Below are 21,580 nucleotides of genomic sequence, written 5' to 3' on the forward strand. Positions count from 1 at the left end.
ATTGTTATGTACACGGTGTTTATAAATGTTTCTAGAAGGGTGGCTATGAAATGTCAAAGAAATTTGCCGCTCATTACAAATATGGGTTTCGATTTGTCAACTGACATTTGCAGTTAACCTCAAACATGAAGCAAAGTAAATTTTGAGAAATAAACTGTACTAGTTGTGGTTTAAAACCTGAAAATCGAAAACTTGGACAGAAAACCGTAACTAAAACGTCATTGAAGTAAGTAACATTATAAATAATTTTCAAGATAGTTATATTCACTATGAAAACAGAGCGGCAAAATAGTGTACGACAGGAATTCCAAAGCCGCGCTTGATGCTAGAAACATTTATAAACACCTTGTATGTATAATGTTACGACTTGCTCCCTTCTCCCCTACACACTCTTTCGCCGACATTTTTGCACAAGTTTGTTCAACAGCTGTTTCGTCTTTTGCCTTTGAAAATAACTACCGTTTTTTATTTCCGTATTGCATCAAAGGTAATTCAGTTTCGGTTTAATTTCGGGTTGAACCCAGGTTTTGTAATATACAGCGGTAAATATCCGAGTTAAAATATCTCGAGGGAACGCAAATCCGCACACGGAAAATAAAATAGAAAGAATATTTACATTAGGATGTTTGAAACAGCCGCGGAATGCTATCTCTATATCTCGAGACAAGTCTTTTAGATCTGTGACCCAGAAAAAAGCGGAATCTGGATGATATGAGAGAACGTAGAATGTCGGAGCGACGACTCGACGGAAATTTCGCAGGAAATTTAACTATGGCTGCTTTAAATGAAACAAGCTTATAACAAGTTTATGCGGCAATTATTAATTTAATTAAAATCGTTTCAAGACTTGTAATTTTCTAGTAAAAACAGCAAACCGAGTGTTAATTAAAGCGAATGAATCGGATTAGTTGACCGAAGAATATTTCGGTTTGTTGGGAATTTTCAGAGAGAGGAAACCGGCTGTGACATAACTAAAGCTGAGATCTTTTTTCCGACACAATAATAAAAGTTTCGACGACAAGGGACGTCAAGATTGTTTGCGAAGTTGCTCAGACAATACTAAATGGTCCTGACAAATGTCCAGACGGATCAGAAGACTGCAAACATGCGTGAAATGGAGAACGCAGCGTCCTGACAGATTCATCTAAAAATCACAGATTGTGCTTCCGAGTTAACAAGCAGACTAAACTTCAAACTTCTCTCAACAATATTCGTCAGTTTTTTCTGCTCGGCTCGGCCCAAATTCGATTATCTAATAAAACGGCGGATAGTGACCGATTTTTAACTTCGCATTTTTCTCTGCATATTTGCATATTATGTTAAATTCATTCAGACAGCGTCGCTACGTCCACATTTTAAAGTGATGTTTATATTAAACACATGTCTCCCTGTGTGATGATATCTCTCGCATGCTGGGAAGATAATATCAGTATACTACAGAGTCATTTGGAGATTATCAAGTTGTTTTCAGAGACATTTCACCTTTTACTTTTGACGTTTTGGGGAATATTCCATGTGACGCTGACGATGGTGTCCTACTGTTAATTAATTATTCCAAACAGCAAATAATTGATTCGAAACCAACGTCAAACTGTCTAAGAAAATTAAATTAGTAGTCACTGGGGTTTTAGCGCTATTCTGAATTTACACACCTTGGAGAACGAGAATTATTTGGATGGAAAACCGTGCGAGGAGATTGAATCTGATCTGAGAAGTTTTAAAATTTTAAAAGGAAAAGAGGTCTAATCCGAATGTTATTAGACAACTTTCATCCTCTCAGGTAAAAGCAACGAAATTATCGCTTTGAAAAAAAGTTAAAATTACATGCTATATTTTTTTTGTTTTTCCATTTTCGGAATGTATCATGATAGCTTAATTTCGCTATGTTTATTAACACACGCATACTTAAGATTAAAATCCTTTAAATCCCTTAAATCCTAATCCTTTAAAAAGAAGTGTCACATGATCAACATTCAAGAGCAGTTATAGTTTTGACTTTATAAATTGTTTAGTCATTTTAGCCTAAACCTCGAAAAACATAGTAAAAGTGGTTGCGTCTTATCTGCTTTAAAATAAACTGCGAGAAATAGTTTTACCCAGCCAGCTGGTCGCGCTTGAGGTTTATGTTTATGGGAGTTGCGGTAAGGTGTCGTCTGTATACGATTTAAGTGAAAGCCATAACCGCACTAGATCGTTGGGTAACTGAACATTTGATATTTTTTTACTATTTTGTCTCATTTATCTATCTTATTTAAAATAAATTGATGTTCTAATAATAATTACCTAAACAAGTTCCTATGTTCAAATTATTCATTCAATTTCTCGTTTTTAATGTTAATCAGTTTCAAAATAAAATGGAATTAATTAATTATTAATTAATTATTAATTAATTAATTAATTAATTAATTATTAATTAATTAATTAAATTTCTTTTATTCTAGAATTTAAAAATTTCACTTTTCTAACTATGGAAGCGAAGTATGTCACTATACCACAATAAAATAAAAATCTGAAATTTTACGATTTTTCTTTATTTAAATCCGTCTAAATTTAAGCTTTTTATCAACTTATATTGTCAAATTTAACTTTTAATTTTTGCAACCTGTTAAACACCGAGAATTTAAAAGTTATTTGAATCAAAGTTTTTAAATCAAAAAATATGAAGATTCTTATACATACTGTCCCAAAACTCGCACCCCAGAGAAAATGGGCTTATGGAGGCAACAATTCTGAATCAAAATTCAGAAACTAAAATTTTTAACTCAAAAAATAATTGAGACAAGACGAAAAAACGGTAGCCAATCCCAAAGCTGAACAGAATTTGAAAATTTACCATCTGTATTGCTGTCGGCACCCTCCCTTGCTTTGTGGGGCGCGAGTTATGAGACATCCTGTATAGTAATTTATGCATAATCGAACACGAAAATTGCCAATTAGCTAAAAATCCTGATTATACATAAATTTAGTCTTGACTGTAATGGAATATTAAATTGATACACACATATAAACGTAAATAAATTCTAATGCAAAATATTAAAAAAAAAATAACATTAAAAATACAAGTACATAAATACAGGTGCCCGGAAAGTCGCGCACCACCTTAAAGAAAGACCTTTAAGAAAGATAACTGGACAATCCTCTAGTCTTAAAAAAAATGTTCATTTTTAAATTAGGTACCTCCTAAAATTTTTTCTGTTTGATTCTAATTTAAGTTAGGAAAATTATTTCAATTTTAAATTACGATTTCATTTACAATATTTCCCATTCTTATAATCCTATATTCTTTTGTAGATAACAACTAAATTTTCTCCATTTTTCACATGTTTTTAAATCCTTTTTGAATACTTTAAGTATCTTTAGATTTGTTTCAACATTCTGCGCATTTTATTATTTTTCAAAATCTTTAGATTCTCTCTAGATACTTTTTTTTCTATTTTAGCTCCTTTAAATTATTATTATGTTTATTATATCATACTTCATTTAATTTTATTACTATTTTGTTTTTTTTTGTCTCGATATTGTTCTAAGGATTTTTTAGATAGAATTCTTTAGGACCTGAACCTTTATTTTCCTGTTCTCGTAACATTTTATTTTTTTAATTTCAATTCTGTTTAAATTTTTCTTCTTCTTTAAACTTTCTTTTCATTCTTTATTATAGTTACTTTCGTTACATTTTTCTTAAATTTTCAAGGACTTTAAGGTTTTTGATTCTCTCTAAATTCTGATTAATGTTTCTGAATTTTCTTACTATTTTTTTTAGATTCATATTTTTCACACTCACATTTTTGTGACTTTATTATTGAAAGAAAAAAAAAGGTCTAAGAAAATTTAGGAAGGATTTACACAGAAACTAAAGAGAATTTAAATAGACACTCGGTATAACAACAATAATGCTACTAAAACCACTTGTAAAATGATTGGAAAATCATATATACAGAGTGATTTTGAAATAAAGGCGGAAAAAAATCGGTTACAGCTTATTGTAAATGAACTAAATTGGCAGGTCTCGTTTTTTAAATTGCTGTCTCAGTTTTAAGAAAAAAATAAAAGAAATTGATTCCAATTTTCATGCTACACCAATGATTACTACGGTTACTAAGGTTACTATGTACAGGTACATTATTAACGAACAAAATGCTCTGCGTTGTTGTTAAGGTTATTTTGTGCATTTCAGTGGCAACGAGTACGATCAGGATTTTGGAAATTTTACCTTTACCTTAAAATTAATAAAAATCACCGAAAACGTCTTCTACGTATTTCTGTCAAACCGTGATCTTTTTTCCGCTTCTATTTCAAAATTACTCTGTATGTATAACAAAAACAAGACCAAAGTTTGTGCTTATTTGGTCATACACAGCAAATGCTCATTTTTTAGTTTTTTTTGGCAGATTTTTTTAGCTGTTTCTTAGATTCTGTCTAGATTTAATTTGGGCTTTATTTAGATTGTTTCTAGATTTTTGGTGTTTCTATATTCTTTCTGAATTGTCCTCAGTTTTTTTCGATATTCTTGATTTTGTCTGGATTATCGATAGTTTCTCTTAAAATTTACATATTTAATTTCTTCAAATTGTTGCCATATTTTGGCAATTCCAGATTTTTTCTAGATTTTCAATGATTTACTTTAGGCTGTCTTTTTGCAATTTTTTCATTATTTTACATCAGATTTTTAAAATCTAGTATTTTTTTTAATTTTTTTTCAGAATCACATACCTAAGATTATTGCTGATGCTTCTACAATTTGGAGACAATTTAACAAATGTTCTGGTTTGACATTCCATTAAAAGACTTGAAAAAAACGAGCTGTAGTTATTTTTGAATATTCTTTACATTTTCTCTAATTTCTGTCGTTCTGGTGGATTTTCTGTAGATTCGGTCCTGATTGTCTTTGGATTTTCTCGATTTTCTATAAATTCTTTTTTAATTATTCTGCCTTAAATGATCTTCTTCAGATTTAATTTTCATTCATTTCAGTATTATACAGGGTCCGGCAACACTTGTGTCCACCCCTAAAATCGCCTTCAATTTTAAAGATAAAATTTTGAAAATTTGCAAACGCTCATAGTTGACAAAGCTCTAAAAGCTGACGCAAAAATTTGTTTTTTATCACTGATAGTGTTGGCGTCGCGACGCCCTTAAAATGTCATTTTTAGTTAATTGTGAGGGTTTGTGATATCAGCCTCTAATTTAATTTTTTTTCAATATAAATGTGTTAAAAATATCTCAGTTGTTATTTTAGATTCAAAGCAAATTGTCTTCAAAATTTGAGAAAAAAATGCTGTTTTATCAAGTTAGTTTCCAATTTCATTACGTCAAAGTTGGGAACTACGTTTACACCCATCTGTCAACATCTTGTGTCACAAATGACATCTATCCTTTGGCTCGCTTTAGATTGTAACAAAAGTCTTACTTGGTGAAATTGTCGCTTTGTCGATATTAATTAACGATTTCTGGTGTCCATAAAGTGCAACATGCCCGTGTTAATCAAAATTAACCTTTATAAGAGTGAGTGAAGTCACTTGTGAAATTTTGGTGTAAACGTAGTTTGCCGATGCGCTGCCACAATTTTGAAAACTAACTTGATAAAACAACGTTTTTGTCGCAAATTTTAAACACAATTTGCATTTGATTTAAAATAAAAACTCAGATATTTGTATCACAGTTATATTGAAAAAAAATTGATTTCGCGAATAATTCCGCAAAAACTCAAAAATTGCTAAAAATTATACTTCTTAGGCGTCGCGACGCCAACCAAACCATGATAAAAAACAAATTTTTGCGTCAGCTTCTAGAGCTTTGTCAACTATGAGCGTATGCAAATTTTCAAAATTGTAACTTTAAAATAAAAGACGATTTTGGGGGTGGACATAAGTGTTGCCGGACCCTGTACAAAGCAAATCACATAAACAAAACTCGGAAGAATTGAAGTAAAATCTGAGAGGGACACTATAGATAAGAAACACCAAAAAGACATCTTCTGTAAAAAGAAAGAACAGCCTCAGTAAAAAGAGTTTAAAGTAAAACCATTAGATAACAGAGGCCAAAGAAGATGACAAAAGCCTTGGAGTCGTTAAAGAAGAATCCAACCAATTCAAGACCTCTGATAAGGTTAAAACGCTTCTGAATTAAATCGACAATATTTTTACCACTTTTTATTAAAACAGATTGCACTCATTTAACACGACTCTTTCTCTTCAGTTTTATTCCGTTTCAAATTCTGTTGAATCTCCTCCAAACTTTTTCCTTTAGTTTCTGGTACAAAATATAACGCCAATCCCGATGAAATAAGACAACTCACCGAAAATAATAGAAATGGAGCAAACAGACCAAAAGTAGTGTCAAGCACATGAAACAGTTTAGTGACGGTGCTCAGCAAAATTCCAAAGACAATATTTAACAGTATCAGACCTTTTCCTTTGATACTGGCGGAAAACAGTTCTCCTAACATCAAAGTAGGGACTATCCCAAGACCAAAAGAGTAAAAGAAAACGAAAAGAATCATTCCTGATAACGGTATCCAGTTCACAACTTTCACGTTGATATCGTCGGACCAAAACTGATCAAGACTGAAGTAAATGGCTTCGATCATCAACATGCAACCACAAAAGAACGATGATAAGCAGTAAGATCTCCGACGACCAATTCTGTCGAGAGTAAACGCTGCACATAGATTCAAAGTCGCGCATAAAACCATGAAGATAATAGAAGAAGTACTTGCAGCAACGTTACCACCTGACTTCAAAAATATGTACTGCGTGTAAACAGCAAAGACAGAAGTGCCTCCCAACTGTTGAGAAGCCCTCAAGAACACGCCTGCATATATCGCCTTCCGGTTGCTTTGTATGGTGAAGAGATCTTTCCACGTCCCAGATTCCGACATTTGCCGTTCAACATCACCTTTGAGTCTCTGCAACTCTTCGTCGACGTTGGTCCTCCGACGCAGCGTTTGAAGCGACTTTCGAGCATCTTCAATTCGTCCTTTCATGAGGTAAAAGTAGGGAGTTTCCGGCATGAATATAAAACTACAAAAGAAGAAAACCGGGAAGATGAGACAAATGTTTGCAGCTGTGGATACGGAAGTGTAGCTTCCGATGATGTTGACTATCAACTGACCAATGTAGTTGTTGAACGTCATGAAGTTACCCCAAGAGCCTCGGACTTTGGGGGTGGCTATCTCGCCCACGTAGACTGGTAAAGACGAAAATAAGCAAGCGTCACCAAAGCCGGTGATAAATCTTGAAGCGTACAGGAGGTAAACGTTGGAAGCTGTTGATATGATAGTCAAGGAGACTATGTGAGGAAGGGCAATTAGCAGAAGAGTGTACTTTCGTCCGATGGAATCGTTCAGTTTTGCAAAAAGGAACGAAGACACGATTGCTCCTATTGGTGGCAGAACTGTAAAGTACGAAGCTTCGTCTAAGGTGATGTTGTAGTTTACTTTATCTTCCACAATTTTGGGGATTGAAGGAGAAGACCATGAATACAACATACCTGTTGTCGTTGATGACACACATGCTGAAAGTCAAAAAAATTAAGAATGACTAAAAAGTGTTCAGTCCATTTACCAAAAACGATTGCCATAATTTGAAACCAGTCTTTGTCTTTCTCCATTGCAGCCTTATTTTTAGTTCGTAAACGATCAGAGGTCATTTTTGTCTTCTTTTTTATAAAATTTAATTCGATACTTACATCACCACATTCTGTACGATACTAAACGTAAAGAAGATCAAACAGATTTAGACGTAATATAAATAAAATAATAAATTTGCGTTAATTGTTGTTATTGTTAAATTAGATAATTTTAATTCTGTGTGGAATCTCTTTGTTCTGTTTATGTAAACAAATCGGACCATATACAGAGTGAGCCTTAATTGAGTGTTTAGCGACAAAAGATATTTTTTTGTAAGTCCGTAATTCTAATTTTTTGCAAATTTTGACTTTGACTGAGCCGAAACTTAGAAGCGTTTAGAAAGAGTTCGTATGTCTCGGTGGGTGAGCAGTACCGATTGAGCGCATCATCCTGTATATTCTGAATAGATGTGACTTTAAATTATAAGAAATTGATAAAATAGTTTTTTTTTATGTAAAACGTTTATTAGGTTTTATAATGAAGTGAAGTGTGCAAACACTAATTCTTGAATTACATAATAAAAATAAAATAATTTCGTACACCCAATATAGATAATTTCGTCAACCATTCTTTTGTGCGAAGCCATTTGGTATTAGCTAAATCTTTCTAAATATTATTTTATTTGTATTAATTAACATGACACAATAAACGTTGATTATGTAATTATTATAATTGTGATTAATCTGACCGTCTGAAGGTCTTAAGGTCATGTGAAAAGTAAATTTTACTTTTGACGTAAATTTTATGTTTAACAGTTTAAATGGCTTGTTTGTTTTTTTTTCTGAAGTTTTAGTATTTTTAGGCTTTTATTGTGAGAGACTTTAGAGACGCTGCAGTTTTCGGTTCATCAGACTCTAATAAAACTTTCATGTTCTTTGATTTCTGAAGTTGTTGGACTGGTTTATTGAATTTTTTTTTAATTTTTATTTCTTATTTTTAGAGGTTTACAAATAGATGTGTATTTTAAAGAAAAAAACCAAATGGTCATGATCTATGTAATGAAATAGATTAAATCTATTTATCTAAAAATTAATAAAATTTAATTAAAAGTTATAATTTTTAGAAAAAAGATATAAAAACAAGTAAAAATTTGGGAAATATTATAATACCTAGTTAATTTTTACATACATATTAATTTACGACCCTGACGAAAAAACGATCTTTTCCGTTTTTTGGATTTTCTAAAATATTAAAGGTTTCGATGAGTTTTGAATTATTTTTTTATAAATTTCTTGTCTTAAAACTGATAAATGTTAAAGACCATAAAATAATCCAAAATTAAAAAAAAATGTTGACATTTTAAAAGGTATGATATGTGCATGTAAATATACATGTAAAAATCAGAAAAAATGAAAAATCGAAAAGACCTAAAAAGTCCAAAAACCCAAACAATCTACTATAGGATTTAAAAAAAGCTTCTAGGATATCACGGATATAAAGTAGAATCCGAAAACATAATCCATTGACATAATCTAAAGAAGAAAGAACAAAGAACTTAAATAAAGACTTTATCGAAACAATCTAAACAAACCATCAAAAAGTCCAAGGAAGATAAACTTCTACAATTTTGTAAATTGAAATAGAAACAAAACATTCTAATATAATTTCTAATCTAAAGATCTAAAGGATCTAACGGATATAAAGGATCTAAAGGATCTAAAGGATCTAAAGGATCTATAGTATTTTAAAATCCGCTTTGGGAATTTGTATTTAATATTGGATATAATTTCCAAAATTTTTCTTTTGCGTCTTAAAAAATGTTATAGTTTTCTAATTTGTAATTATAATTATTAACAAATATAATAGGATGTATGGAGGAAGTTCAATAAACCTCATTAGAACTAAACAGTTCAAAAAATATAAAAACTGTTTCCAAATTAAAGAAACATCGCAATGTTAATACAATATCATCAAGTTCAATGGTAGGTTAAAAATCAAGGAATTTGAAGGACCTAAAAATAAAATGTATAAAGCTATTCAAAAGAAACTAACAAATTGACAAACTAATAAAGGATTTACGAAAAACGCCAACAATTTTAGCTGTCCAACCAAATATTCAGAGAATTACTATAAGAAAGTTTTAAAGTTTTAAGTTTGAAGAACGATGAATAAATTCCGTAGTTTTTTGTAAATTTTCTGTTCGTAAGTAATTAATTATATCAATGTTTCAATCTACGTGACAGGCTGCTTTAACTTACTTATCATAAAAACTGCAGATTTTAGAGTAAATCTTATTTGAACTCATTAAGAAAAGATGGTAGACAGTTCGGTTACAATATCTACCAAGTTTTACTTATCAGAGCCCCCAATTATACCGTTTATAGAGCGCTGTGGTCAAAAACAAAAAAATATTTTATCTACAACCGACACATTATGGACTCATATTTAATATTTATCTAAGCTATTCATATCTTCCTGTCACATTTGACAAATACAAGTAAATTATAAAAAGTCATTTTTAAGTTTACTTTTGCGGTTGCGGATAAAATTTTGTATTGCATTCGTGTCTTATAGGTTGACAACACTCAAAAGCTTGAGCTAACGATAACACTCTCGTGATTCCAAACCTGAAGTTCAATTTGCTCTAAGAGGGTCCGGATTTTTTTTAAGTTCTACTGTACAAATCCTTCTTTTCTTCAGTTTTTCTAGAAAATTTGCTAAGTTATGGAAATGCTTTCCAACAATCTATAAAACTCATCGCAAGGTTCAGTAGTTTCCCTGATATTTTTGAAAATTGCTCACGTTCCAAAAAAAAAACAGTTTTTAATGATTTTCATATGCAATTTCCCATATAACTCAAGAATTATTACATAAAATTTTTATTGAAAAGACTGAGATCTTGTCTTTTTGACGCGTTGACAAATGCATTGCTATCTCTTACCGCAACTCTTGAGTTTATTATCCTAGGTGGATAATGTACTATTATTGGTGCACATACTTCCTGAAAGCAAAAACAAAAACAACATTTCTGTATTTTGCGATAAAACAAAGACCCCGTATAATATATTGTTAAGTGGAGCTAAATACGGCAGAAAAGCTTATTTCGTCGTCCTATCTAAACATGAATTAAAGCCGAAACTAAAACCTAGAAGAGATTTGAATAATTTATGTAAATTCCAGCGATTTGCAATTTCCAACCAAGCAAAAATATTTCCCACAGGCTTAACTGAAAGTTCACATAAACTGTAAAGAAAAAGCGAGCACTTGTCTGCAAAAATCAGTCGTTTGGCGATTATGCGGATGTTGGGCATTAATTAAGAATCTTTCAGAGTGAACAGGTCTAAATCCAGTAAAAGAGAACACATTAGCCGAGTTTAATGGCGCACACAAGAGCCGCTTCATATTCATGCAATAATTATCGTTATCGATGCGTAATAACAATGAGCAATATCACAATGGAAGAGAATGAGTGATGGCTCATGCAGAATAAAGGCCAACGTGGATGTAAAAACATCGAATCACTCTCGAAACATTTGTTTTCCTGTCCAATCGGCACAATAAAAACAACATATCTTTTGCCCTAACGATTCATATCAGAAATAAAAAAGGTTTTTGATAAATTCCCTCATTACGTATTTAAAACTTTCCGAACTAGCCCCGTTTATAATCGGATTTCGGTTTTATATCTTTTAATATTCATAACAATAAACATCTGCGGTTCGGAAAATTTATGGGAGGGTCTAGATTATCAAAGCATCATTCGATCAAAAATATATAATAAACCAACATAATCAAAACGTGCAAAGACCGATATCGACTTTGTTAGATTTATGATATAGCCGCCGTATACGTTGTGCCATGCATGTTAACCGGCGATGCAGACGCCTTCACAAATATAATTCGTGAGGTGAATTAAATCATAAAGCACGGAAAGCGTCCACAAATTTTTATCTCGTTTTAAACAAGAACTTGCCACGTTGTTTATCTGCGAATAAAACGATAAAATCAAATATTAAACGTATTAATGCCGCGGCTTGGTATTAAAAAATATTTCGAATTTTATAACTCTTAAAAGTTTTTTATTACGGGAGCACGCCGCTCAAGAACCGACAGAATTAAAGCAACAAATTTGAAATAAAATGCCCGAGAAACTTTTAGCGTCTTGAAGAAATTCGAATGGTTAGTTTTCCGAGTAATTTATTTATGATCGGACTTTCAACAAAGTGATTAGTTTACCACAGGACTGCAAAGTTTGCAAGCTCAGGCGTTGTCGTGGTTTGTAATTTTCAAGTGGTGGCTGTACCTGACCGTTTAAGCGTGTAAATGTGGGGATATTATCATATTATTATTTATTGGGATTAATTTATTATTAACGAATGAGCTTTATCCGGGAGAATATTGTATCTGACGTGTTTAATTGTAATAAATTGATAATGGAAATGAACGTAGATAGGTACAAGAGCGTAGGAAGAGAAAAATAGAATATTGTGTAAAGAGATCGGATGGCCCATATTCACGAGTAGAGAATCATAATTATAAAGTTAAAAAGCTATACTTTTTCTACGATAAACGATAAAACCCCACGAATAAATTGACATATGACTGACCATCAATCAAACCAAAACCGTCTCAGAATAATAATATTCGTAATAAAAGTCCATTCAAAATAAATTTCGGACTCAAAAAGCGAATAAAAAATTACGGGAAACGTTCAGATTGTTTTGCATAAATAAAGCAAGATAAGCATTTGTAGAAAAAGTATTGTGTACAACTCGCATTTGCTGTCATCGGAAATCATAATTAGCGTTTGATCAAGGAGAAGCGTAATATTTTTTTAATACGTAAACATGCTTAGATTAAAAAATATTTTGGTGTATTCGAATATCATTTAAAAAAAGGTAATTTGAATGTTATGACAATCAAATTTGTGGTCGTTGCTACTTTCGGCACGCTTATTAAAAGTGCTAAAAGACAAAATTTTAGAGGAGGACTTTTAGAAAATTTTATTTATTGGGCTAACCAAAATTAACCACCATTTTTATAGAATTCTGTACAATTAGTAATTTTAATGCTATGATCATCAAATTTGGGGCCATAGTTACTTTTGGCACCTCTATTGATTAAGATAAATTTCAAAATTTTAGAGCAGTTAGATAGTTCTTGACAAATTTTTATTTTTGGATTACTAAAATATCTATCAATTTATAACAAAAATTTTAAATAAATTGCTATGAGGGGATTGGGATTTTGGGATTTTTCTCATTTTTGGATTTCCCAAATGTAAATCTGCTAATTTCAGTGCTATAGCAATAAAATTTGAGACCCTTACTTTTTTGGGCGCCTTTATTAAATATACGAAAGAACAAAATGGAAGAGGAAAATTGAGAACTTTTAGATTAGAAGTTTTTATTGTTGGACCAACCAAAATAATTCGTCATTTTTATAGAATACTGTTAAACTAGTAATTTTAATGCTATGATGATCAAACTTAAAAATATTATTATTTCCAACATGCTTATTGACTGTGGCAAATTATAAGAAAATTTTTAGAAAATTTAATTTTTGGATTATCACAATATTTATCCGTTTTTGAAATCTGTAAATCCGGTAATTTTAATCCTATCACAATCAAATTTGGGGTAATTGCTACTTTTGGCACCCTTATTATGTGGTAAATTTAAAAATTCTAGAACAATTTGGTTTAGTTTAGTTTAGATTTGTTTAGTTAAGTTTTGTTCGTAAATTTTGATCGGCCATAACTTACTTGTTGTCAGATATACATGTAGAACCCTGATTTGGAAGCTGAGCAAAATTCTGCCTAAAATGAGTTAATAACGCAAGTTAACTTAAAAAAATAGGCAAAATATCGACCTCAAAACTTTGACATAGGTTTAGTCGTTCATTTTTCCGAAAAATTCTAACTTTTGACGTTTGGAAATTTTAAGAACGATTTTTTAGCTGAAAAATCGCGAGAAAAACGATGGAAAAACTGTTTCTTTATATCTGTTGTAGTTTTCGAGATTTTCATCACAGATTGTTTTAAACCTTCAAAAATTTGGCTCATTGGCGACAACATAAAAATTCAAACAGCGATTACTCAGTTATTTTTTGACGTACGTTAAAAAATCGCCCGGTTTTGGAATCAGCGTGATATTCTGCTTACAATGAGCTCAAATAAGTTGAGTTTACTTTAACGAGATATTGACCAAAAACTGCTTTGATGAGGACTTTTAGGGTAATATTTAACAATTCTTTTCGAGGTGAAATCGACGATTAATCCTTTTAAGTAATGCAATAATCAAAAGAGCAGCTCGAAATCTATCAACTGACTAAATTTGAGATCGATCGAACAAATACTTCACGAGTGTTGGTCAACAATTTTTATCAATTGAATTGGATTTTTTTTTGCAAAAAATCAACTATTGAATTTTGAGTATTTGAGGGCAAATTCTAAAGGAAAATGAGCCGAGAAAAACGATGACCCAAAGGGCTTCTTAATATGTATAGTATAGTTTCGGAAATCTTTAACTTTAAAAATTTGGAAAATGAAAATCAACTATCCGTTTTTTAAGTTTTTTTAAATGTGCTAAAGAACAGTAAAACTGAGAGCTGAGAGCCTATATTGTGCCATGAATTTAGTTTATTTAACGAACAAGTTTATTAAAGAAAAAGGTTAAATAATTGAGAGTGTTAATCGCCCATTATCAACCTAAATAGTTCGTTACAATTTTTTATCCATGTAGGAACCTAAATATTTTGTGAAATAGAAATCTAGAATAGCGTTTAATCGACACGTATGAATAAAGTACACAGTTAATTCGATTATCGTACACGTCGACATAAATTAATACTCTGACCTCGTATTACATAAAAATCGTTTATTAACAGGTGTCATTAATAAACGATTTTAGATGCATTAATAAACAGTCGACGTAAAATAAAATTTCCTAGAGATGAGTATTGCCCTCAAATATTTACTCAAAAATTTCCCTTCCTACATGCGGGTAATTATCTCCCTCTCCACTAATTTACTTAATATATATGCTAACATCGTTTAATGAGCACTGGTGCAATGTTTGTAATTTCCCTGATCGTAATCGCAATAATGCTGACCGTTCCACAATGACGTGTAAATTTGCCTTAATTGCGTTTGAAAGCAGCAGAATGAAAATACCTCGTGGACCATCCTTCGACCAAGAGGAATTGTGATCTGCTTGATAATGCAGCATCCGTTGCACTTGGTGTACTTTCCAACCGAAGCACGTAGTTCATGTAGTTTTAGAATTCTTATAGAAGAAGGGAAAATCAGGCGGTTACTAATTCTCACATATTATTAAACTTTTGGTCCCTCTTTGCCGGCGTGTGTTGTTTACCAAAACACGTTTAAAAAAAAATAAAAATATTTTATTTACTAATTTACACTGCCGCGCAATCACTTTATTGACTCTTGATTTAATCAAACGCTTCTAATTAAAAACGTTCCCATATAGTTGAGTATTTTCGATATTAAATTCTTTGGTTTTGCCACAAATACTCTAATTAATGCAGCATACTAGAGCCGATGCAGAATTTATAAAATGTTTTTGCTTTCGCCGAACACAATCAATACCGCGTTAGTGTTCGGTATCACAAACAAACTGAACACTCTTCGTTTTAAATTAACATTTAATACGTTGCAACGTGAATTAATTTTAATTAGTTGGAGCGTCCCAAAATTCTAAAAGCACAATTGAAATTAATTTTTATGTGTGCTTACAAACACAAGTTTTAAAAGTGTGATCGCATTGTTAAAGTGCGCATTTTTAAAATTTAATGTGTTGTATGGAAACAATTACTGTTCAACATTGGTTTAGCGGGACCAATTGTTTAAAATATTCCAGTTGTGTTGTTATTTATGTTCAATTAGTTTGGTTTAAATTTGATATGTTGATTGGTATTGGGCGGCTGCTCTATGTACGGTTGATTACGTTACAATTTTTTTTATTTATAAAATAACTAAATTACCTATACAGTAGGATTGGAGCTGTATGCGAGCAAGCGTGCTTTCGCTATGAGATTTTCGCGAGAGTACTGTACATAAGTTTTTACTGCTGTTTCTGTAATTATAACGTATTATTATGTCATTACTTGTCATATGTATTACATCTGCTTTTAGTTAGCTAACTAGTATATTTCAGAATTTTCAAGAATATTTTCAGGCCCTTTCAAAAAACTTTAAACATTGTATTTGGAAGTTTTTCTTTATTTAAACACACTCAAAATGTCGAATACTTTCATATTGAGTAAAATATAGAAATTTTCATTTTTCGAACGGATCAAAAATTTTACTTAATCGTATAATTTTGATTGTTTTAGCTTCACAGCCATTAAATTTGGAGAGACCAACGCTCAAGATTTACTTATTAGGTGTGCTCATAAATTTGTAAAACAAAAAAAAACAATGTTTTTGAATTTTTTTTGATGACACCAAAAATTTCAAATACATTTTTTTAATGCCTCTATTCCTCAATCATTTTATCAATCAACCATTTGGTAAAGCCATTGCTTAGTATCTATTCAATAGCCATTCCAAGCTCCAAAAATTTTGAGTAAAAAATATACATTTTAGAAATTTTAGTTTATAGAACGGATCAAAAATTTCGAATATTTTTTATTAAAACGTATAATTTTGATGGTTTTAGCACCACAGCAATAAAATTTGGGAAAACCAACGCTTAGGGTTTACTAATTAGCCGTGCCAAGTGTGCCGTCTCAATTTGTAGAGTAAAAACAACAAAATTAAAAAAAAATTAGAAGACACCAAAAATTTCGGATTCTTTTTATTAAAGCTTCTACTTTTGATACTTTTACCACTAGATCAGTGAAACTGGGTGAAACTACTTATATTAGCTGTCCGAAGTTATAAAAATTTTGAGTAAAAAATACAAATTTTAGAAAATTTCGTTTTTAGCACAAATAAAAAATTTCGAACTTTTTCATTAAAACGTAAAATTTTGATAGTTTTAGCACCACAGCAATAAAATTTGGGGAGACCAACGCTTAGGGTTTACATTTTAGTTCTGCCACGTCCTCAATTTGTAGAGTAAAAAAAACAAAATTAAAAAAAGAAATTTTCGAAGACACCAACAATTTCGGATACCTTTAATTAAAACTTCTTCTTTTGATACTTTTACCACTAAATCAGTGAAACTGGGTGAAACTATTGCTTAGTATCTACTTAAAATCTGTCCAAAGTTCTAAAAATTTTGAGTCAAAAATACGAATTTTAGGAATTTTTGTTTTCAGCACGAATAAAAAATTTCGAACGTTTTAAAACGTATAATTTCGATAGTTTTAAATTATCAAAATTACAATTTATTCCCAAACACCAAATTTTGTCAAAAAATGCTGACGCGCGTTTCGATAGCGATTTCGATAGTGTTTGGGAATAAATTGTATTTTTGATAATTTTTGTCAACACCAAGAATTGGTCCAATAAATTTTCTTTGTCGATAGTTTTAGCCCCACAGCAATATAATTTGGGAAAACCAACGCTTAGGGTTCACTTATTAACGGTGCCAAGACCTCAATTTGTAGAGTAACATCGAAATTTTAGAATTTTTTTGTGAAGGCATAAAAAATTTTGGATACTTTTTATTAAAGCTTCTACTTTTGATCATTTTATCATAGATCAGTAAATTAGGTGAAACCACTGCTTAATCACTACTTAATAGCTGTTCCAAGTTACAAAAATTTGGAGAAAAAATAGGAATTTTAGAAATTTTCATTTTTAGAACGGATAAAAGATTTTCGAATATTTTTTATTAAAACTTATAATTTCGATAGTTTTAGCACCACAGCAATATTTAGCAATTTTAATTTAGTAAGGTTATCGCTCAGGATTTCTAAAAATTTGTAAAAATTCTTCGTTCTGCTTTATTAAAATTACCAGATTTACAAAATTTTATAAAATTTTATAGATATTTCGGTTAATTCAAAAATAAAAATTTTTCCATTTTGCTTTAAAATTTAGTAATTTACCATTTAAGATGAGTCTGTTTGAATTGAATAATAAATTATTCCACTAGTGAGGTAATAAAAAACTGCGTTATGTAATGACTCATCGCGCAATTAGTGATGTAATGAAGACACATTATTGTAACACAATTTTTGTTTTTTTAGCTCTGAGCAGTCGTAGATAAAACCGTGTACGGCACACGTTGACTATAGAAGAACACGGTATCACATTTTTCTCACTGGGCGATGGAGCTTCGCTCGTATTTCAGTATTAACTAAAGTAATAATTACTTGGCGTATAAATCACAAAGATTTGGTGGCACAATGGCAGCAGGCGTACAAGAAGGCGCGCTAACACGCGTTACATATCATAAAGCTACGTTGCAGTTGACAGGCTGGATAGCTTAGTGGTTAGGCGGCTGCTATAAGCAGGAGGTGCTGATTTATAGATGATTCTCATTAATTGGAACTCCCACAGATCACTCCACCACTTACCACCTCATTACTTTAACAGTACACATGTGTTTTGTCAGGTGGTCCTCGTATTACTTGTCTGGAAGTTACCTGAAAAAAAGAAATCTGTGTAAGAATAAAATGGGAAGTTTTATTTACAACATGAGACTAATTAAACTAGTCATCGGAAATAAATTCTATTCCCTGGGGTTGTTAAAATATATTCGAGTTTGGAGTTAAAGCCCAATTTTGATCAGCAGTTGCAATTATCTGTTTGTTGTTTATTATTATAAAATAAATGAATAATTTATTATAAAATTTGGTATTAACAGTTTATACATTTATACAACAGCTCGATGTCTGGATTTGAAATTTGGGAATGGTATTGGTCTGTTTAAAAACTTGGCAGTATTAGCAAATTAGTTTCCAAACTTTGCTGTCTTCGCAAACTTTAATATGTGGTCCATCTGCACATCTTGTCTGATGAAAAACTTGTGCCAACTCTGCAAAACGATTCTCCTTTTGGTGTTTCAAAGTACTGGTAATATTCTGTGGATTTGCAAGATTTTCCATGTTTTTTAATGAGTAGCGTTCAGTTCGTTATTGAATTTTGTTTTTGACCTAACATTCATCAAGCTAATTGTCTAACTCAGGTGATATCTTAGTGGTACAGCAATTTTGCGTTACAGAATCGATACAATTAAAGTTTGAATGACCATGTGGACAACACTGCCTAGATCTTTGTTGCATACCACTATTCATTCTGCATCTTACGTTTTGTGTCAAATGTGACAAATGAAAACCACACATGACTGTACTAAAAAGAACCCTTGAGAACTGTTTTTGCTAAATTTGACTCTTTGCTATGATGACTTCTTATGATACTATGTACTTTGAGATTTTGCTACAAATTTGTGAATCAAGGTCATCTTTAAAGTTGTCACTCCGCTGACGTTAATCAAATGAAATTTGCAAATGTATTTTCCAGACGATGCACACGGGGCTTTGTGATTGGTGAACTTTTTTATATCTTTCTCCGTGATGGTTAGAGCTGAAAATTATTTTTTTTAACACACATGTTCATAGTTTTTCCTAATCGCACCGGTTTTCGGCCAGGCGCGAATTCTGGAGCACCTGTATATTTAACAAAATCTTCAGATTTTTCGAACCCTCAAAGTTGTTCAAACTTTCTAGACCTTGCGACACCAAAATTTCTCAAATTCTAGTCTTTCCAGTTTTTTCAGATTATCTGATTTTGTCAGTTTTTTCATATATTGACCTAGAAGCCATACATCTTTTAGATTCTATTGATATTTCAGCATCTACAAATTTCCTACATTTTTAAAATATGTACTGTTAAAAATATTTTTTTATATATCGCAATGATACTTTTTGTCATTAAGCACCATCAATGAGCGTATCGAAAAAAGTAATGACTTCAAATTTGATGGTCCATGCATTAAAATTACCAGTTTTCCAGAATTCTTTAAGAAATAGTGAATAATTTTGGTTAGTTCTACAATTAAAAATTTCTAAAATGCTCTAAAATGTTGTCTGTTGGCACACCTAGAATACGTAAAATAACTAGCTAATCCGAAGTTTACGCTAATTTGGAATTACTCTTGGATTTCATTGGTCCGGATTTCAATACCAAAATTTCTAAAATTTTTGTATTTTCAAAATATTTTGATTTTTGCACTTTTTCTTATTTTCAGTTTTACATATTTCATGAATAAATTTTATAAATCCATACATTTTGTAGTTTCTGTTGATTTTTCAACTTCTACAATTTTTTTATATTTTTTGTATTTTATTAAAACCGTGTAGTTTCTTGAAATATACAGGGTCCGGCAACACTTGTGTACACCCCCAAAATCGTCTTTAATTTTAAAGATAAAATTTTGAAAATTTGCAAACGCTCATAGTTGACAAAGCTCTAAAAGCTGACCCAAAAATTTGTTTTTTATCACTGATAGTGTTGGCGTCGCGACGCCCTTAAAATGTCATTTTTAGTTAATTGTGAGGGTTTGTGATATCAACCTCTAATTTAATTTTTTTTTAATATAAATGTGTTAAAAATATCTCAGTTGTTATTTTAGATTCAAGGCAAATTGTCTTCAAAATTTGAGAAAAAAATGCTGTTTTATCAAGTTAGTTTCCAATTTCATTACGTCAAAGTTGGGAACTACGTTTACACCCATCTGTCAGCATCTTGTGTCACAAATGACATCTATCTTTTGGCTCGCTTTAGATTGTAACAAAAGTCTTACTTAGTGAAATTGTCGCTTTGTCGATGTTAATTAACGATTTCTGGTTTCCATAAAGTGCAACATGCCCGTGTTGATCAAAATTAACCTTTATAAGAGTGAGTGAAGTGATTTGAAAATTTTGGTGTAAACGTAGTTTGCCGATGCGCTGCCATAATTTTGAAAACTAACTTGATAAAACAACGTTTTTTTCGCAAATTTTATACACAATTTGCATTTGATTTAAAATAAAAACTCAGATAATTGTATCACAGTTATATTGAAAAAAAATTGAATTCGCGAATAATTCCGCAAAAACTCAAAAATTGCTAAAAATTATACTTCTTAGGCGTCGCGACGCCAACCAAACCATGATAAAAAACAAATTTTTACGTCAGCTTCTCGAGCTTTGTCAACTATGAGCGTATGTAAATTTTCAAAATTGTAACTTTAAAATAAAAGACGATTTTGGGGGTGGACACAAGTGTTGCGGGAGGACCCTGTTTAAATTTTCTTTTTATTTTATTTATTAGTTCCGTCGCTTTTCTCTATTTCTCACAGTTACAATTTTTTTTTCAACAAATTTCTTTTAATTTTCTAATTTTCTAAATTTTTGCAATTCCGTAGACTTTTCGTAAATTTTTTTGATCTTTTTGGTTCTTCAAATCGTTCAACTTTTTTTCAATTTGTTGCGACCAAAACTTGAAAGAAAATTGCAAAATCTAATCTAAAAATTTTTCTGAGTTTCTAGATTCTAGATGGTTTAAAGCTTGTAATTTTTTTGATATTTGAAATCTTTTAGTTTACATTTTCCTTAATTTTTCTGAATCTTTTCGATAATTTTAGAGTACTTTAATTTTCTATTTATTCATTAGATTTTCCAAATTATTAAAATTTCCTCTGTTCTAGGAATGTCCTCAAATCCATACATTTTTAAAAACTTTAGCTTCTACCAATTTTCTTTCTTTTTTTTTAATTTGACGGCATTTTTGTTGTTAGATTTTCTATATTGATTTCATTCCTTCCATTTTCTATTTCTAACAGTTATCGAATTATTTATTATGTTTAGTATACATTTTCTTCATTTTATAGCTTGCTTAAATTTTCTAATTCCTTGCACTTTAGTAGATTTGTAGTTTTTCAAATTCAAATTCAAAATTCTTAAAAACCTTTTTTTTAAATTTTGAGTTTCGTAGATTTCAAAATCAAACTGAAATTCGTGTCTCTAATTTATTTATAATCTTTTCGATGCTTAGACTTTATTGATTTCCACGACCCAGCTTCTGCCCAAATTTTTGAGATTACCGGATATTTTTTG

General features: G+C 31.0%; 2 protein-coding genes across 2 annotated transcripts in view; both read right to left on the reverse strand.

The window, feature by feature from the left end:
• pxb (putative Hedgehog signaling attenuator pxb) overlaps nucleotides 1–21,580 on the reverse strand; it is a 289,900-nt gene that overhangs the window by 231,339 nt on the left and 36,981 nt on the right. The gene's annotated exons all lie outside the window — the stretch shown is intronic.
• LOC148180385 (facilitated trehalose transporter Tret1-like) lies at nucleotides 6,173–7,608 on the reverse strand. The gene is made up of 2 exons (XM_088045171.1): nucleotides 7,563–7,608; nucleotides 6,173–7,512 (listed from the first exon to the last, which is right to left on the reverse strand). The coding sequence occupies exons 1-2, from the start codon at nucleotides 7,606–7,608 to the stop codon at nucleotides 6,173–6,175; spliced, it is 1,386 nt and encodes a 461-aa protein (XP_087901297.1).

The sequence above is a fragment of the Gnatocerus cornutus genome, chromosome 1 (genome assembly GCF_029298725.1).
Source record: "Gnatocerus cornutus isolate USDA-ARS CGAHR chromosome 1, icGnaCorn1.1, whole genome shotgun sequence".
NCBI classification, from domain to species: domain Eukaryota; kingdom Metazoa; phylum Arthropoda; class Insecta; order Coleoptera; family Tenebrionidae; genus Gnatocerus; species Gnatocerus cornutus.